At 44.6% G+C, this 18,041-nt stretch overlaps 1 protein-coding gene across 1 annotated transcript in view; it reads right to left on the bottom strand.

The window, feature by feature from the left end:
• Positions 1-7,140, bottom strand: part of LOC138604589 (melatonin receptor type 1B-B-like) — a 31,005-nt gene extending 23,865 nt beyond the window's left edge. Inside the window, exon 1 of the mRNA XM_069676535.1 lies at positions 6,647-7,140. Coding sequence (XP_069532636.1) covers positions 6,647-6,842 — 196 coding nt within the window. The 5' untranslated portion in view covers positions 6,843-7,140. The remainder of the gene's footprint in view (positions 1-6,646) is intronic.
• Between the last annotated feature and the right edge of the window lie 10,901 nt (positions 7,141-18,041).

Genomic DNA, 18,041 nt, shown 5'->3' with positions numbered 1-18,041 from the left:
TCAGTGTTTCAAAGAACAATCACACGATGTACGCCGTGTCACTGTTGAGGACGCAGAGCTGACAGAGGACTCAGGAGGCTCCGACGGCTGAAGCTGAAGAGTTTCAATCTGCCGTTCATGTTCTGCATGCTGTTGTTCATCTCTCATAGCATTCTGCTCACGCTCCCCTCGCGCGTGCTCACTCTTATTTTCCTGCACTCATCAGCTGGTCACATCAGCTGGTCACATCTGTCCAATAGCACTGCAGCACATACTCATTGTTAGCCTATCATCATCGTCTTCATCGTCAGCTCATCTTCTAATCAGCATCAGATGACATCATCAGCCAACCCCTCCTCCACCAGTGTCTGGACTCCATGGGGGGATATATCTTGTGGTCGCTCAGGGCTGACACCCTTCGATCACCATATCTACCTGTACAGTCCGAGCGCCAAAGACTTCTGACCATGACTCATGATCACGTCATCATCACAACATCACTCTTCCTTACTTCATTTACTGCTCTCTCCTGATCTAAGGACCTCCCTAACCTCAGTAGGAATGTAATAGCAATGTAAGCACTCGTACCTATATTCAGTGAGACAGACAGTCTCAGGTGTGCAGACAGACAGGTACATGTGTGTCTAGAGTGAGGCTGGAGCTGCTCTGTCCCTAACGGTTAACTGGAAGGTCTACTACAGGACCAGAGACTATCTTCACTGTGCACAAAAGGAATTTACAAAGAACAGTGTCTATTTACGACTCGGGGTGTTTGGAGGTCTCTCTGTCCCTGGGGAAGCCTCTCACCCCGAACCTGACCTCTGAGTTTGGGCCTCCGTGGATGTTTCATAGAGCAGCTCTCTTTGGATATCCTCAATCAGCTCTTATTAATGTGATGAACACGTGTGATGTTACTCAGGACGTCTGGGTATGTTTGCAGCACATTTAGAGTCTGTGTTGTTCTGACTGCAGTGTGTGTGTGTGTGTGTGTGTGTAACAGTTACAGTCTGTTCGTCTGTAGTATGTAAACAGGACTATGAGAGAAATATTTACTTCAGACATGTAAGAGTGTTCTCTTTGTCTGAATATTCAGTGTATGTAACCATGGTTAGCCTGTGGAGTCTCTCTGTTTCCACAGCGCTAACCTTTGACGAGGCAGAGAGCGGACTGTTTCAGTGTTCATCACACCTGCAGAGCTCAGCTCAGGTGGTGAGAGCAGACAGCCACACCTCTTCACCGCTGACTCTCAGCATAGGAGTGCCACAGGGCTGTGTCCTCACCCCCTCCTGTTACCCTTCTACACCCACGACTGCGTGGCGACTCAGGCTTCAAACACCATCTCGAAGTTAGCGGACGACACAGCTGTTGTGGGGCTGATCTCCCGCAGCTACGAGACCGCTTACACAGAGGAGGTGACCATCCTGGAACAGTGGTGCCAGGACAACTAGCTCTCCCTGAACGTCTCCAAGACCAAGGAGGTCATTGTGGACTACAGGAGGAGGGGAGACACTCACCCCCCAGTCAACATTAACGGCACAGCAGTGGAGATAGTGGACAGTTTCAAATACCTGGGGGTGAACATCCACAAAGACCTAACATGGGCTAACCACACGACTGTGGTTGTCAGGAAAGCCCAACTTTCCTGTACGGCCTCAGGCGCCTGAGGAAGTTTGGCCTGAGGCTGAGGGTCATCAAGGACACAACACACCCTCACAACAGCCTGTTCTCCCTGCTGCCCACAGGTGGGAGGTACAGGTCCCTGAAGGCACCACACCAGCAGACTGAGGGACAGCTTCTTCCACCAGGCCATCAGACTTTTAAATAAATCAAACACAAGTGCAATACCCTCACAAGAACGTGCTTCTCTGTTGGATGTATACTCCTCTGCCTTACATGCACATCATTTTGCCTGATAATGTTTATACTAGAAAAAAGCAAATATTTCTTAAATATCCTTATTAATATTATTATTTTTATTTACTGTCACTGTTTTGTCACTGCTTCCTTATTTTATCATCATTATTATAATTTTATTCTATTTCATGTCTGTATTTTTAATAGTTGACCGTTTGTGATCAGAGCGGCCCAGCAGCAGTACACCACTGTACCTGTTTAACATCTTGAATCACCTTTCTAACGTAGGCTGTGTAAATAATGGACGTAGCCATCGTGATGTCACTCACTGGTAAGATAAGATAGACGTTTTTGACCCCCGTGGGAGTAATTCACTTGTTGCACTTGGTTTGTCGACATGTATTTGAAGCCTTGAGTTTTTGTCTGTGGCCATGTTGGACCTGTTCATCTGTCAGGGTTCCTCTAATGACACCACTGAGCAGAGACTTAATGTATGTGTGTCACCACATGAAGCAGAGTCCATGTATCATGTAGGCCTCTGCAGCTGACTGAATAATACCAACATATCACACAGGAGACCAACCCTCAGCTGGGTCACTGAGCAAGTGAGGCTGATCTGAGAGCAGAGAGGAGGAGCAGACCTACACCAGGCCAGGTGGAGCTCATTCTACCTGAGACGTCCTGATGCTCTTCAGCCGTATGAATGACCATTACCATGACCACGCTGCTGTCGGTGCTGATGCTCCTGCAGGTTCAGGTTGTAAAACATGAACAGTCTTTGTTTGACGGTCAGAACTGAGAAGAACCTGAATAAATAGATGTTCTGATGGGGAAGGTTTATCTGACACATCTCTTGTGTCTGTTTGAGATCTTCAGGGAGCGTCTGATTCTTTACATGAAGCTTCTTTATGCAGAGTTTTAACTGTTTTTATCAGAGGAGGAAAGGTGAACGATAAAGGATCCTAACATGAACACACGCAGAGCTGCTACAAACAAGCTAGGCTAATGTTAGCACCCTCCTCCTGCTATCTGCAGTAACTCTCTGCTCTGATCTGCTCTAAATCGGTCAGTACCGCTGGCAGCCTTTATTCCTCCATGGTGGCAGCGCAGAGCAGCTTCCTGTGCAGGATTCTGATTTAGAGCACAGAAAAAGAAATGACTTCTTGATTTTATTTGTCTGATAAATGACAGAATCAGATCTGTGCTGCTTTACTCACAGATATCTCATCCATCACTTATGGCCTTTTTCTGATATCAGTGTGATGTTTGTTAGTTTGTCTGTGCAGAGTCTGAATCTTGTATTCTCTGCCAATGAAAGGCGCCTGGTGCTCCCATCACAACAGGGCCCTAAGTCTCTAACTAGACTCTTCTCCTCTGTCGCCCCCCGGTGGTGGAACGAGCTACCAAACTCCATTCGGTCCGCAGAGTCCCTTTGACCTTTAAGAAGAAGCTACAGACCCGGCTCTTTATGACCTCTGACCTTAATGATGTTGATGCTGTTGATGATGATGACATCGAGGATGTAGATGATTTTGATTAGGATATTCATGATGATGATGATGATGATGATGATGATGATGACTATATAATGAATAATAATGACAACAACAATAACAACAGTAACAACAACACTACTATGGTAGAATGTTTCCCACTTTGATGAAGTTGTGTTTAGTTATATATAAATATATATATATATATGTGTATATAAAAGTATATCTAGTATAAATATATGTTTTCATCTGTGTTTTATCTTCTCTGCTTCTTATCAGTTTTTTTAAGCTCATTTTACTGGTATATTTGTTCAGGGAACATGGCAACTTATTCCACTGTTGTGATAATCTGTCTGAAGTGCATGATAAGTCTGTGTCCTCGTGTGTGCCCCTGCATCTCCTCTCAGGGACGGAGCAGGTGTCAGAGCAGGTGAGGCAGCACATAAATGGGACAGTTTAACGTCTGCTGTCAGACTCGGAGGAGATGCAGACGCTGAAGCTCTCACAGCTGATCATGAGGGCACAGAGAGGAGCCACTGCTCAGGCAGCATATCTAATGTGGCATTTCTAATGAGAACATCTGAAGAGCTCCTGTTGGTTCCTCTGAGAGCGAGGAGGAGGAGCAGGAGGATGAAGCTCCTCCACAGACTGACAGGAAGTACTGTTTACATTCAGGCTCGTGAAGGTTCGGACATGTTCAAACAGACGGAGATTTCTGCTGCTTAGGGGACACAGCAGAGGGAGTTTGACGTATAGCAGCTGTTTTAAAGCAGCATGGGATCATGGGAGTTGTTGTCTTGTTTATCCACTGTTGATAATAAAAGCTGTCACATTTGATCACATTTGGTTCACGACACGTTCAGTTGTCTTCCTTCTTAAAGAAGTGAACTGTGTGGACCCCCGCACAGCTGCTGTGACTGAGCTAACACTATGTGCTAATTTAATGGAGGGGTAGCCCAGCGTGTGACTGTAGCCACTACGTTTGACCAACAATGACAAAACAACAACTTTTCAATGACCTTTGACCTTTGCTTGAGAAACATCCTCAGAATAATCTTTAGATTTGACTCATCTGAAGCTTCATGTTGGTCTGTTTAATCTGGAGTCTGTAACACTGTCCCCTCTGACCCGATCCACACCAGCAGGACGACATTCAACCATTCAGCTCTTACTGTGCTGACCGAACAGGCCCTCCAGGATCTCACAGCTGTCTCACTGATTATTTTCCAGGCTCCAGGTGTGTAACACTTCAATAAAGCTTTCACTTCCTGTCAGTCTCCATGTGAAGATGCCAAATTAATGTTTTAGAAAAACATCAAATGAAACTAAAGGAAACAACCGGACGGATCAGCTGTCTCACAGCAAAAAGAGGACGTGGCCAACATGCAGCGTTCTGGAGATATTGAAGGAACAGTAAACAATACTCTCTGATGTTTAAAGATCATTGCAGACCTATGAAGATCAACGCTTGGTGATGAACACATCAAAGAATTTGACGACCAACTCTGCATCCTCTCTGTGAAATGATCCTCTCAACTCTCCAGACATGAAATGACACCACATACTTATGATCCTCTTTGTCTCAGGAGAGACACATGACCCTTCAGCTCTCTGACTGATGGTTAGACAGAGTGACAACGACTGTTTATCAAACTCAACATCTGTGAGAGCGAGTGACTGCTGCAGGAGGAGAGCATGCAGGACAGACAACAGGCCGACTGATGATGCAGAAATAAAGAGCTTCATCACAGCAGCGTCTCTGATTGGCTCGTGTATATTTCATTAAATCTTAAGTTAGAATAACTAAACACAGAGTCAGAATGTTCTCTTACTCATACAGCTGCTGGGGTTATCTACTTTAAACCATCATTATTGGGCCCTCATTGGTCGAAACCTCCACTTTCTAACTTGTTCTGAGCTTTCGACCAACGACAAGTCGACTCATCACAGCTGAGCAAACAGCAGGAGAAGCAGCTGAAACTGTTCTTTCCATGCATCAGTTATTTAAATGTTCATTCTTTGATTATTAGTCAGGTCCAGTCAGGTGTGATTTGAGATGGAGGAAACTTTGTGTCACCTGGCAGATGAACTTTGATGATTAACTACCGTCATGTCTGCGTTTAAATCTGCTCACACAGAAACGGATGGATGGATGGATGGATGGATGGATGGATGGATGGATGGATGATGGGTGGATGATGGACGGATGGATGGGTGGATGGATGATGGGTGGATGATGGATGGATGGATGGATGGATGATGGATGGATGGATGGATGGACGGATGGATGGACGGATGGATGATGGGTGGATGATGGATGGATGGATGATGGGTGGATGATGGATGGATGGATGGACGGATGGATGGATGATGGTGGATGATGGATGGATGGATGATGGGTGGATGATGGATGGATGGATGGATGGACGGATGGATGGATGGATGGATGGATGGACGGATGGACGGATGATGGGTGGATGATGGATGGATGGATGATGGGTGGATGACGGATGGATGGATGGATGGATGGATGGATGGACGGATGATGGGTGGATGATGGATGGATGGATGATGGGTGGATGATGGATGGTTGGATGATGGATGGATGGACGGATGGACGGATGATGGGTGGATGATGGATGGATGGATGGACGGAAGGACAGATGGACGGGTGGATGGATGATGGGTGGATGATGGATGGATGGATGATAGGTGGATGATGGATGGATGGATGGATGGATGGATGGATGGATGGATGGACGGAAGGACGGAAGGATGGATGGACGGATGGATGGATGATGGGTGGATGGATGGTGGATGGGTGGATGATTGATGGTGGATGGGTGGATGATGGATGGATGATGGGTGGATGGATGGTGGATGGATGGATGATGGATGGATGGATGGATGATGGGTGGATGATGGATGGATGATGGATGGATGGATCAAAGATAGATTAATGGATGAAGGATGAAATGTATGGATGTGAAGTGATGAGTGAGGCAGCCAACCTTCATTCATAAAGCAGAATTAATGAATGAGCAGTTATTTGTGTCAGTCCTCACACATGTGCAGCTTCATTCATTCACACACCCACCGCTCTCTCACGTGCACACATTCATATTTTCAACTTACAGCACGTGAGCCTGTTTTTACCGTCCGATCAGACAGAACACACCTCCTCCGACAGAGCAGCTGTGTGTCATCACACCCACACACCACACACACACACACACACACACACAACATGCATGATCACCTGTCTGTTGTTTAAACACACACACACACACACACACACACACACACATTGAGCGTCCTACCCGCGTTCCGTAGTTTGCGGTTCTTGAGCACGGACACAATGACCAGCAGGTTTCCCAGCACGTCCACCACCGTGGTGAAGATCAGCACGCTGGCCAGCGCCGTCACTGCCCAGGTAGGGCGCGCTGCCCCCGGGCTCGGCTCCGGCGCGTGTCCGGTCCGGTTCTCCAGCAGAGACTCATCCTCCGGCGGGTCCATCCCCCCCCCGTGTCCCTTCCTCACACCCCGCGGTGTGTGTGAGGGATCTCCTGCATGCTGCTGCTCTGTGACAGCCGAGTATCTCTGTTGTTCACCCCCTGGTCCGCGGGCTTCCTCTGCCCCGTCACTGCATCCGGAGTCCGGAGCCGCTCCGCTCCGCTGCTGGTCCCCCCGGAGCGGACCGCGGCCCGCAGACCCATAGACCGAGCAGAAGCCGGATAATGCTCCTCTTATTCTTCCTCCTGCTTTGCCTCTCCAGACCTCCTGCTCCTCATCGCTCCTCTGCCTCACACACACCCTCACTAGCTCTCCATCCCCCCCCCCCCCCCCGTCTATGGGACTCTCGCAGCCTCCTGATGTGTCTCTAGACTCTGTGATGCATTGTGGTCTATGTTAGATGTTTTAGCATCCTAAAAAAATATAAACGTGTTGCATGTTAATTATATTTTAATCTCAGAAATTAAACATGATCAAACAAAGACCTGATTTTACCAGCTGTTTATTCTGTCTCATGTCCTTGTTCATGCCTGGTCTTATCTCACAGTATCTCCTGATGCTTCTCTTTATTGAGGAGCACCTGGATCTGTTCCTCTGTGTGAAAGGTGCTGTATAGATAAAGTGTTATTGTAATAATTATCTTTAAGACCTAAATGGAAGGAACTGTGATGAAACCACAAAATAAACTCTAACAGAGGAAAGTGAGCAGCTGTCGGAGCAAGGTGATTTCACAAGATGTGTCTTTGTGCACTAATTCTGTTAAATACACACACCTACACACCTGACTTATTCCAGGTGAGTTCCCTATAAAGACCAGACAACAACCTCCTCAAGAGCTGTGACTCTCTCCAATGCAGCATAAAGATGAGAGCATTAGCATTAGCTTAAATCCTCTGTATCTGACTCTGTGTCAGTGTCTCCGGACACATTGTGTTTAACACACAGACTGGTGGACATAGCCTCCTGGTTTTAAAATGAAGCCAGAGCAGAAGTGTCCTAAACCTGTATTTTCTCTAATGTCCAGCAGAGGGCTACCTGTGATTGACATTAAGGTAGGTTGTACTAAAAGACTCTCTGAGGAGTCGGCTGATCACTTTTCATTAGGTACATTTTAGTTAAAGCCTGTTTTTAGATAGCCAAGATACCATGGTGCACCTTGCTAACAAAGCAAGCTACCCCTCCCTCCTCTCCAGCTCCACCCTCTGGTCTAAATATGGTCACTTCTGGCAACAAAAACAAGATGGAGGCCAAAAGTCAAACTTGGGCTTTAAAACACACTCAAGAGAGTGACATCACGGGGCTTATATATACAGTCTATGATGTAAACGTCTGTACACTCTGTGGGCAATATCCTGCTCAGCCCTACATAAAACTCTACAGCTGTTTATTACATCTTAAACACAGACATGTTACACATCATTCATATAAAAGTCTTTCATATTTATAGTGAATCATTCTCTGACAGGAGCATTGATGCTTACTTTCTTTCTGACAGCAGGTTTGTGCTGCACACAGAGATTTGTGTGTCATATCATGTGATTCCTACACAGACCGTTGGTACCTGCCCCCCCCGCCCAGCTAATTGCCCCTCTTTGGGAAAACACCAAATGACAACTTAGCTCTTGGCTGGGATACGACCCAGCTTCCACAAACGGTCAATATGAGGTTCTTACTCCTCATCATGGCGTCCTCACGAGAACACACTCACACACATGCACACACACACACACACACACACACACACACACACACACACACACACACACACACACACAAACACACACACACACACACACACACACACTGGAATGGAGCCAGTTTAATTCATTTACAGTGAAATTGGCCCGTCTCTCTGTGGAGCTGCTGAGTGTGCAGAGCTGTAGGACGCTGCAGCTGATGGAGGCAGGACGGGGGGGGGGGCAGAGAGGGAGTAAAGGGGGAGGGTCCACCATCATCATACACAAGAACACCTGAGTATATGCACATTATTGTGTGTGTTTTTGTGACCGTGAGTGAATTTTCTCCTCCATCATGTTTGACAACAACTGATAACATTAGATAACATTAGATCACATTAGATAACATTTGACAACATTTGATAACATTAGATAACATTAGATAACATTTGATAACATTAGATAACATTAGATAACATTACATAATATTTGATAATATTTGATAACGGTAGATATCATTAGATGACCTTAGATAACATTTGAAAACATTAGATAACATTTGACAACACTAGATAACATTTTATAACATTAAATAACATTTGAAAACATTAGATAATATTAGATAACCCTAGATAACATTTGATAACATTAGAAAACATTTGATTATATTAGATAACATTTGATAACCTTAGAAACATTTGATATCATTAGATAACCGTCAATAACATTTGATAACCCTAGATAACATTTGATACCATTAGATAACATTTGACAAAATTTGATTACATCACAGAACATTTGATAACATTAGATAACATTTGACAACAACTGATAACATAAGTTAACATTTGATAACATTAGATAACATTTGACAACTGATAACATAAGTTAACATTTGATAACATTAGATAATATTAGATAACATTTGATAACATTAGATAACATTTGACAACATTAGATAACATTTGACAACATTAGATAACATTAGATCACATTTGATAACGTTTGATAACATTAGATAGCATTTGATAATATTAGATAACAATTGATAACATTTGTTAGCATTAGATAACCTTAGATAACATTACATAACATTAGATAACATTAGATAACATTTGATAACATTTGATAACATTTGAAAATATTAGATAACACTTGATAACATTAGATAACATTAGATCACATTTGATAACATTAGATAACATTTGAAAATATTAGATAACACTTGATAACATTTGATAACATTAGATAACCTTAGATAACATTTGATAACATTAAATAACATTTGATAACATTAGAAAACCTTAGATAACATTAGATAACATTTGTTACATTAGATAATATTTGATAACATTTAATGACATTTCATAACATTAGATAACATTTGATAACATTTGATAAGAATTTATAGCATTAGATAACATTCGATAATATTAGATAAATATTTGATAATAGATAACATTAGATAAGAGAAGATTTTATTAATAAGACCTAAATATTCCTGGGGAATTTTGAGTTTTTGCTCCAAACTGTGAAATATAGAATATAAAGTGTATTTTTAAGCTGCTTTAGATAAATGGTTAGTATCAAACGTATTTCTTTATTAACATTAAAGTTATTTGATAGATGAATGCTGATCATTAGATGCCTGGTCTCTGTCCATGGTGCTGAAATGTACCAAACTACACACAATGAAAGGATCTCTCTTCAGTCCCTCTAGGCCATGCTGCCAGGTAAGATAAATATGGGTTTTATTTGACAACAGTTACTAACAACAGGATCAATCCAGAGATAAACTATAACATCATTTGTGAGGAGATGATTCCAGTGGAGGAGCTTGTTACAGCTTTGTAGGATGTGTTATACAAAGGATCAGGAGGAAACTCATCTCCAAATACTATTAAAGATATCCGCTCTACAGAAATAGTCTGGTATCAGTCGGTTAATATATTTTCAGAAGGCATGTTGGGCACTTTGATGTGTGTGACAATTTGCTTTAGTGAGATTTAATGAAGATTTATGTGTATGTAAGGGATGACATTCAGTGAGGCCCCACGTCAGCCCTCATCCTTTTAAATGTTGTTTCTATTACATTATACAGGAATTAAATACAACATGCGCAAAATATAACTAAAGATATTTAAAATCCGACACTGCTGAAGAATAAAGTGTAGAGATGTTTCACAGAATCAATAATGAGCCAATGTGTGAAAACTCACCTCCTCTAAAAGATTATATCTTCTCTGCATTATTTTTCATTAAGTATCTTTGAGTAAATGAAAAAAAAATAAAACGTGTTATTGAAATTACAATATGCATCTTTAAATCGTCCGTACCTTCAGTCCCTAAAGACAGAAGGAAACCAGCAGAAGGTCTGCGGATTAAAGCTTCACCAGTTTAAATAACTGAACTGAGATGTGGTTATAAATGTGTCTCATCCTTTAATAATAAAACCTTTTAGCTCTCTCATACATGAGATAAAAACAGCCTCTGATCTGTAACCAGGTGAAGAGTCCCCTTTTAGTCAGAGGACGTGTCGACGCCTCGTCTCTGCAGCACGAACAGGCTGCAGGTGAGGCTGATGAACACACACAACTGATTCCACCTGTCAGCTCCATAAATCACCCTGATCACATCATCACACTGCATGTCACCTCCTCTGTGTGTGTGTGTGTGTGTGTGTGAGAGAGAGAGAGAGAGAGAGAGAGAAAGAAAGAGAGTTAAACACACAGCATTAACCTCTGACAGTCAGCAGTGCTGCAGGTGAAACGTGGACACCTCAAGGCTCCAGGCAGCAGAGACACACACCTGACATAGTCTGCAGATGACCTTTGACCTTTGACCAGCTCCAAAAGATAGATAGATAGATAGATAGATAGATAGATAGATAGATAGAGATAAACAGTGAACATCTTTATGACTCCACACTGAGATAATGAAGTTGATTCCTCTGACAGAGAGCAGAGACAGCAGCTCTGAGGAGAACCTGTCTCACATTAAGGTGCTACAGGGTGTTATTAAGCGAGGCATCACACACACTGACATCCTGTGTGTTCTCCTACAGGTAATGAGATTACAGACAGGTGAAAGCCCCGTCTGCTACACAGGAGAGAGACACCACAGGATGTGGCGATGCTGTTCAGTGTTGTGGTTCAGTGTGTAACATGTCTGAGGCTCCTGGAATCAGTGACTTCCTTTAAATCGCTTCTATTTTTATAGACTCACTTTGAAGTGATGTCATCTTTTATTCCTCATAATATTTGTATCTATTCTTAGTTACATTTTAAAATATCTTTTTACCTTGTAGACCTCCCTGATCTCGCTCTTGCTGTCTCCTCTGTATTTAGCTTCATCTCGCCTCGCTCCTGTTATTCAGGCTTCTGTTGGTATATTCCCTCCTGAACATCGTGCTTCGACTCTGTCTGAAGCACTTTATAAACTCTGTGTTTAAATAAACAGAGTTATCATCACTATTGCTATTACATGCCTGTCATCCCTTGCATAGTGAAGGCAGAGAGAGGGACTGTGGCTGCAGCACTTTGTCACCCTTCAGAGGGAGAGCAGTCAGCTTTTTGCTGTCTGTGACCCTACGGCTCTAAAACATGAAACTTGACTCTCACGAGGTGTTTTTATGTTTGTTCGTCTCTTTTTCTCTGACACAGAGATTCAGCCACAGATCAAAGAACCTCTGCAGAGACTCCTCCAGCAGGGATCAATGAAAAGGTTTTACAAAGATTAATGTGGACCATAACACTGCTGCAGCTGTTACTGCTGAGCCAGCACTTACATTTCCAGATGTCTTCCAGGAGCAAACCCCCAGATTCAGACTGTAGATATACTGAAGAGACACCTTTTAGATATACAGAGAGCCTGCACCAGAAGAGGGAGGAGGCTCTGATGATACCTGAGTTTATACCTTGAAGGTCACAGCAGTGATTCCTCTGCTGATTTTTAACCTGAACATGAATCAGAAGGTTTCTACATTTAAATGTTGGCTGAAAATCAGCACCCAGGTTCTCCTGGTTGGTTTCATGCTCTGAATATGGAGGACAGTGATCTGGCTGATGGCTGAGCTGAGTGTGTGTTCTGCAGTACATCATTAAGTACATTAGAAACACTAATCCTTGTTTTAAACAGCAGTTAGTAACAGAAATGAATGGATTCTTTGAGGTTACAGGAAGTGAAGTGAGACATGCACTCTGTACTTTGTTTTCTTTGTGTGTCTTTATCAGAGAAAATTCAATTCGACTTTAGTGTGTGAAGGCAGACTAGAGTTGGACTGATCAAGGTGATTGTCTAAGTCCCGCCCCTTTTTGTGCACCGTGCTTTAGTTGTCATGTATGGTACCTGGCAGAACCTCACTTAATGTTCCCTTTTTTTAACTCTAAGATGTGCTACAATTTCCTCTACAAAGAATAGAAACAGTATTTTCAAGGATGGTTAAGGACAGTGCTGATGACCTGAGCTGATCCTGACTGAGTGGCAGCTCATTTTATTTCTTAAAAGGAAACAAAGATAGGGGATGATTTACCTGCCAGCTTTCAAAATATACAAAATGGTGTCCCACATGGGTCTGTACTGGGTCCATTTTTATTTATAATTTATATCAACAAATGTCATGTCAATGTCATTTTTCTGCAGATGACACCATCATCTTTACTTGTGCATCATCCTCAGCGGCTGATTAGAGACACTAGAGCTGCTTTATGTCCAGCAGAGTTTTAGTAAAATAATTATTTCTTTAATCAGTGAACATATCATTACCTGGATTTATTCCCCAGATGAAAATCTGTCTTTAAAAATCATAAGGAGTCTTTCATTAAACTCAGGCTCGCCTTTTAGTGAAGGAGGAAACATACCTGCTGCACAGGAGTGATGCTGACTGACGGTCAGTCTTGGTCTCTAAGGAAAGACGAGGTCGAGTCGTAGCTTGTCCTGTCTTCATTCAGACAGACGTGACATGATGTCGCCTCAGTTTAAATGTTTTTTATTCACAGTTTTAAAAAGATAAAATATCAGAAGTTATAGACCTCATGTCAGCCTTCGAAAGCTCAAATGCTCGATGCCCAAATGTGTACACACTCTATACGTTTGTAACGACATTAACGGAGGGGTTGGGACGCGGTTGATCCTTGAGCTGGAAGGGGCCTGATGACGGGAAGTATAAAGAAGACTGTCCATCCTTGACCTCCTCACCACACTGAGCACATATAAATATGAGGAGAAATGTCCTTGATGTGTTAAACACAGTGTCTTACCAGTGTTCTGTTGTTGAACAGCCTGTCATCACTCACACAGAGACCATCAGAGGACAGCAGAGACACACAGCTGCCTGCTGATGTTTCACTGTTGGATTCAATCTGAAACTTTTAATGTAGTTCTGCAGTAGCAGATCATAGACTGTATGTAAAGGGGGCAGATATGAACTGAATCAATGAGCACTCAGTTTCCATGGCAACCAGTACGCCTGAGTCCTCTGACTGAGCGTGCTCAGAATGTGAATGTGAAGTGAAGAAGTGGATCTGGAGGTGACTTTGTCCCAGACTGACTCTCAGGTCGGGATTGTGCAGCGTGTGATTCATGGTGTGGTTCATGGCGTGATTCATGGCGTGATTCATGGCGTGGTTCATGGTGTGGTTCATCATGTAACGTGTGGTTCATGAAGTGGTTCATGGCGTGGTTCATGGCATGGTTGTGTGTGGTTCATGGTGTGGTTCATGGCGTGGTTCATGGCATGGTTGTCAATCAATCAATCAATCAAATTTTATTTGTATAGCGCCAAATCATAACCAGAGTTATCTCGAGACACTTTACAGAAAGAGCAGGTCTAGAGGCCCAACATGAATCACCATGAGTAGCACTTAGGGATTGAGGAAATGGGATAGAAGGAGATGCAGGACAGAGACAGGCAAAGAGAGCAACAACAACATATGTTCTTGATGCGTAGATGCTGATAAGTAGATCCAGGAGTCGTCTCGGTGATTTGATGTCAAATTGTGCCCAAAAGATGGTTGCAAACAAATCCACTCTTTAATTCTGGTGAGCTATTCATATTGTGTGTGGTTCATGGTGTGGTTCATGGCGTGGTTCATGGCATGGTTGTGTGTGGTTCATGGTGTGGTTCATGGCGTGGTTGTGTGTGGTTCATGGAGTGGTTCATGGTGTGGTTCATGGTGTGGTTCCTGGTGTGGTTCATGATGTAATGTGTGGTTCATGGTGTGGTTCATGGTGTGGTTCCTGGAGTGGTTCATGGTGTGGTTCATGGTGTGGTTCATCATGTAATGTGTGGTTCATGGTGTGGTTCCTGGTGTGGTTCCTGGTGTGGTTCATCGTGTAATGTGTGGTTCCTGGTGTGGTTCCTGGTGTGGTTCATGGTGTGGTTCATCATGTAATGTGTGGTTCATGGTGTGGTTCATGGTGTGGTTCATGGTGTGGTTCCTGGAGTGGTTCCTGGAGTGGTTCATGGTGTGGTTCATGGTGTGGTTCATCATGTAATGTGTGGTTCATGGTGTGGTTCATGGTGTGGTTCATCATGTAATGTGTGGTTCATGGTGTGGTTCCTGGTGTGGTTCATGGTGTGGTTCATCATGTAATGTGTGGTTCATGGTGTGGTTCATGGTGTGGTTCCTGGAGTGGTTCATGGTGTGGGTCATGATGTGGTTCCTGGAGTGGTTCCTGGAGTGGTTCCTGGAGTGGTTCCTGATGTGGTTCATGGTGTGGTTCATGGTGTGGTTCCTGGAGTGGTTCATGGTGTGGTTCCTGGAGTGGTTCATGGTGTGGTTCCTGGTGTGGTTCCTGGAGTGGTTCATGATGTGGTTCATGTTGTGGTTCCTGGAGTGGTTCATGGTGTGGTTCATGGTGTGGTTCCTGGAGTGGTTCATGGCGTGGTTCATGGTGTGGTTCATGGTGTGGTTCATCATGTAACGTGTGGTTCCTGGAGTGGTTCATGGTGTGGTTCCTGGTGTGGTTCCTGGAGTGGTTCCTGGAGTGTATCATGGTGTGGTTCATGGCGTGGTTCCTGGAGTGGTTCATGGTGTGGTTCATGGTGTGATTCATGGTGTGGTTCCTGGTGTGGTTGTGTGTGGTTCATGGTGTGGTTCCTGGTGTGGTTCATGGTGTGGTTCATGATGTAATGTGTGGTTCATGGTGTGGTTCATGGTGTGGTTGCTGGAGTGGTTCATGGTGTGGTTCATGGTGTGGTTCATCATGTAATGTGTGGTTCATGGTGTGGTTCCTGGTGTGGTTCATCATGTAATGTGTGGTTCCTGGTGTGGTTCCTGGTGTGGTTCATGGTGTGGTTCATCATGTAATGTGTGGTTCATGGTGTGGTTCATGGTGTGGTTCATGGTGTGGTTCCTGGAGTGGTTCATGGTGTGGGTCATGGTGTGGTTCCTGGAGTGGTTCCTGGAGTGGTTCATGGTGTGGGTCATGGTGTGGTTCCTGGAGTGGTTCCTGGAGTGGTTCATGGTGTGGTTCATGGTGTGGTTCCTGGAGTGGTTCATGGTGTGGTTCATGGTGTGGTTCCTGGAGTGGTTCATGGTGTGGTTCCTGGAGTGGTTCATGGTGTGGTTCCTGGTGTGGTTCCTGGAGTGGTTCATGATGTGGTTCATGTTGTGGTTCATGGTGTGGTTCATGGTGTGGTTCATGGTGTGGTTCCTGGAGTGGTTCATGGCGTGGTTGATGGTGTGGTTCATGGTGCGGTTCATCATGTAATGTGTGGTTCCTGGAGTGGTTCATGGTGTGGTTCCTGGTGTGGTTCCTGGAGTGGTTCCTGGAGTGTATCATGGTGTGGTTCATGGTGTGGTTCCTGGAGTGGTTCCTGGAGTGGTTCCTGGAGTGTATCATGGTGTGGTTCATGGCGTGGTTCCTGGAGTGGTTCATGGTGTGGTTCATGGTGTGATTCATGGTGTGGTTCCTGGTGTGGTTGTGTGTGGTTCATGGTGTGGTTCATCATGTAATGTGTGGTTCATGGTGTGGTTCCTGGTGTGGTTCATTGTGTGGTTCATCATGTAATGTGTGGTTCATGGTGTGGTTCATGGTGTGGTTCATGGTGTGGTTCATCATGTAATGTGTGGGTCATGGTGTGGTTCCTGGTGTGGTTCCTGGTGTGGTTCATCATGTAATGTGTGGTTCATGGTGTGGTTCCTGGTGTGGTTCATGGTGTGTTTCATCATGTAATGTGTGGTTCATGGTGTGGTTCATGGTGTGGTTCATGGTGTGGTTCCTGGAGTGGTTCATGGTGTGGGTCATGGTGTGGTTCCTGGAGTTGTTCCTGGAGTGGTTCATGGTGTGGTTCATGGTGTGGTTCCTGGAGTGGTTCATGGTGTGGTTCATGGTGTGGTTCCTGGAGTGGTTCATGGTGTGGTTCATGGTGTGGTTCATGGTGTGGTTCCTGGAGTGGTTCATGGTGTGGTTCATGGTGTGATTCATGGTGTGGTTCCTGGTGTGGTTGTGTGTGGTTCATGGTGTGGTTCATGGTGTGGTTCATCATGTAATGTGTGGTTCATGGTGTGGTTCCTGGTGTGGTTCCTGGTGTGGTTCATGGTGTGGTTCATCATGTAATGTGTGGTTCATGGTGTGGTTCATGGTGTGGTTCCTGGAGTGGTTCATGGTGTGGTTCATCATGTAATGTGTGGTTCCTGGTGTGGTTCCTGGTGTGGTTCATGGTGTGGTTCATGGTGTGGTTCCTGGAGTGGTTCATGGTGTGGGTCATGGTGTGGTTCCTGGAGTGGTTCCTGGAGTGGTTCCTGGAGTGGGTCATGGTGTGGGTCATGGTGTGGTTCCTGGAGTGGTTCATGGTGTGGTTCACGGTGTGGTTCCTGGAGTGATTCATGGTGTGGTTCATGGTGTGGTTCATGGTGTGGTTCCTGGAGTGGTTCATGAAGTGGTTCATGTTGTGGTTCCTGGTGTGGTTCATGTGTGGTTCATGGTGTGGTTCCTGGAGTGGTTCATGGTGTGGTTCCTGGAGTGGTTCATGGTGTGGTTCATGGTGTGGTTCCTGGAGTGGTTCATGGTGTGGTTCCTGGAGTGGTTCATGGTGTGGTTCCTGGTGTGGTTCCTGGAGTGGTTCATGATGTGGTTCATGTTGTGGTTCATGGTGTGGTTCATGGTGTGGTTCATGGTGTGGTTCCTGGAGTGGTTCATGGCGTGGTTGATGGTGTGGTTCATGGTGCGGTTCATCATGTAATGTGTGGTTCCTGGAGTGGTTCATGGTGTGGTTCCTGGTGTGGTTCCTGGAGTGGTTCCTGGAGTGTATCATGGTGTGGTTCATGGTGTGGTTCCTGGAGTGGTTCCTGGAGTGGTTCCTGGAGTGTATCATGGTGTGGTTCATGGCGTGGTTCCTGGAGTGGTTCATGGTGTGGTTCATGGTGTGATTCATGGTGTGGTTCCTGGTGTGGTTGTGTGTGGTTCATGGTGTGGTTCATCATGTAATGTGTGGTTCATGGTGTGGTTCCTGGTGTGGTTCATTGTGTGGTTCATCATGTAATGTGTGGTTCATGGTGTGGTTCATGGTGTGGTTCATCAT

Source organism: Semicossyphus pulcher, unplaced genomic scaffold (assembly GCF_022749685.1).
Source record: "Semicossyphus pulcher isolate SPU_LCO1_2020_fin unplaced genomic scaffold, fSemPul1.0.p SCAF_26, whole genome shotgun sequence".
In the NCBI taxonomy this organism is placed as follows: Eukaryota; Metazoa; Chordata; class Actinopteri; order Labriformes; family Labridae; genus Semicossyphus; species Semicossyphus pulcher.
This window is presented reverse-complemented; position numbering and strand designations above follow the sequence as displayed.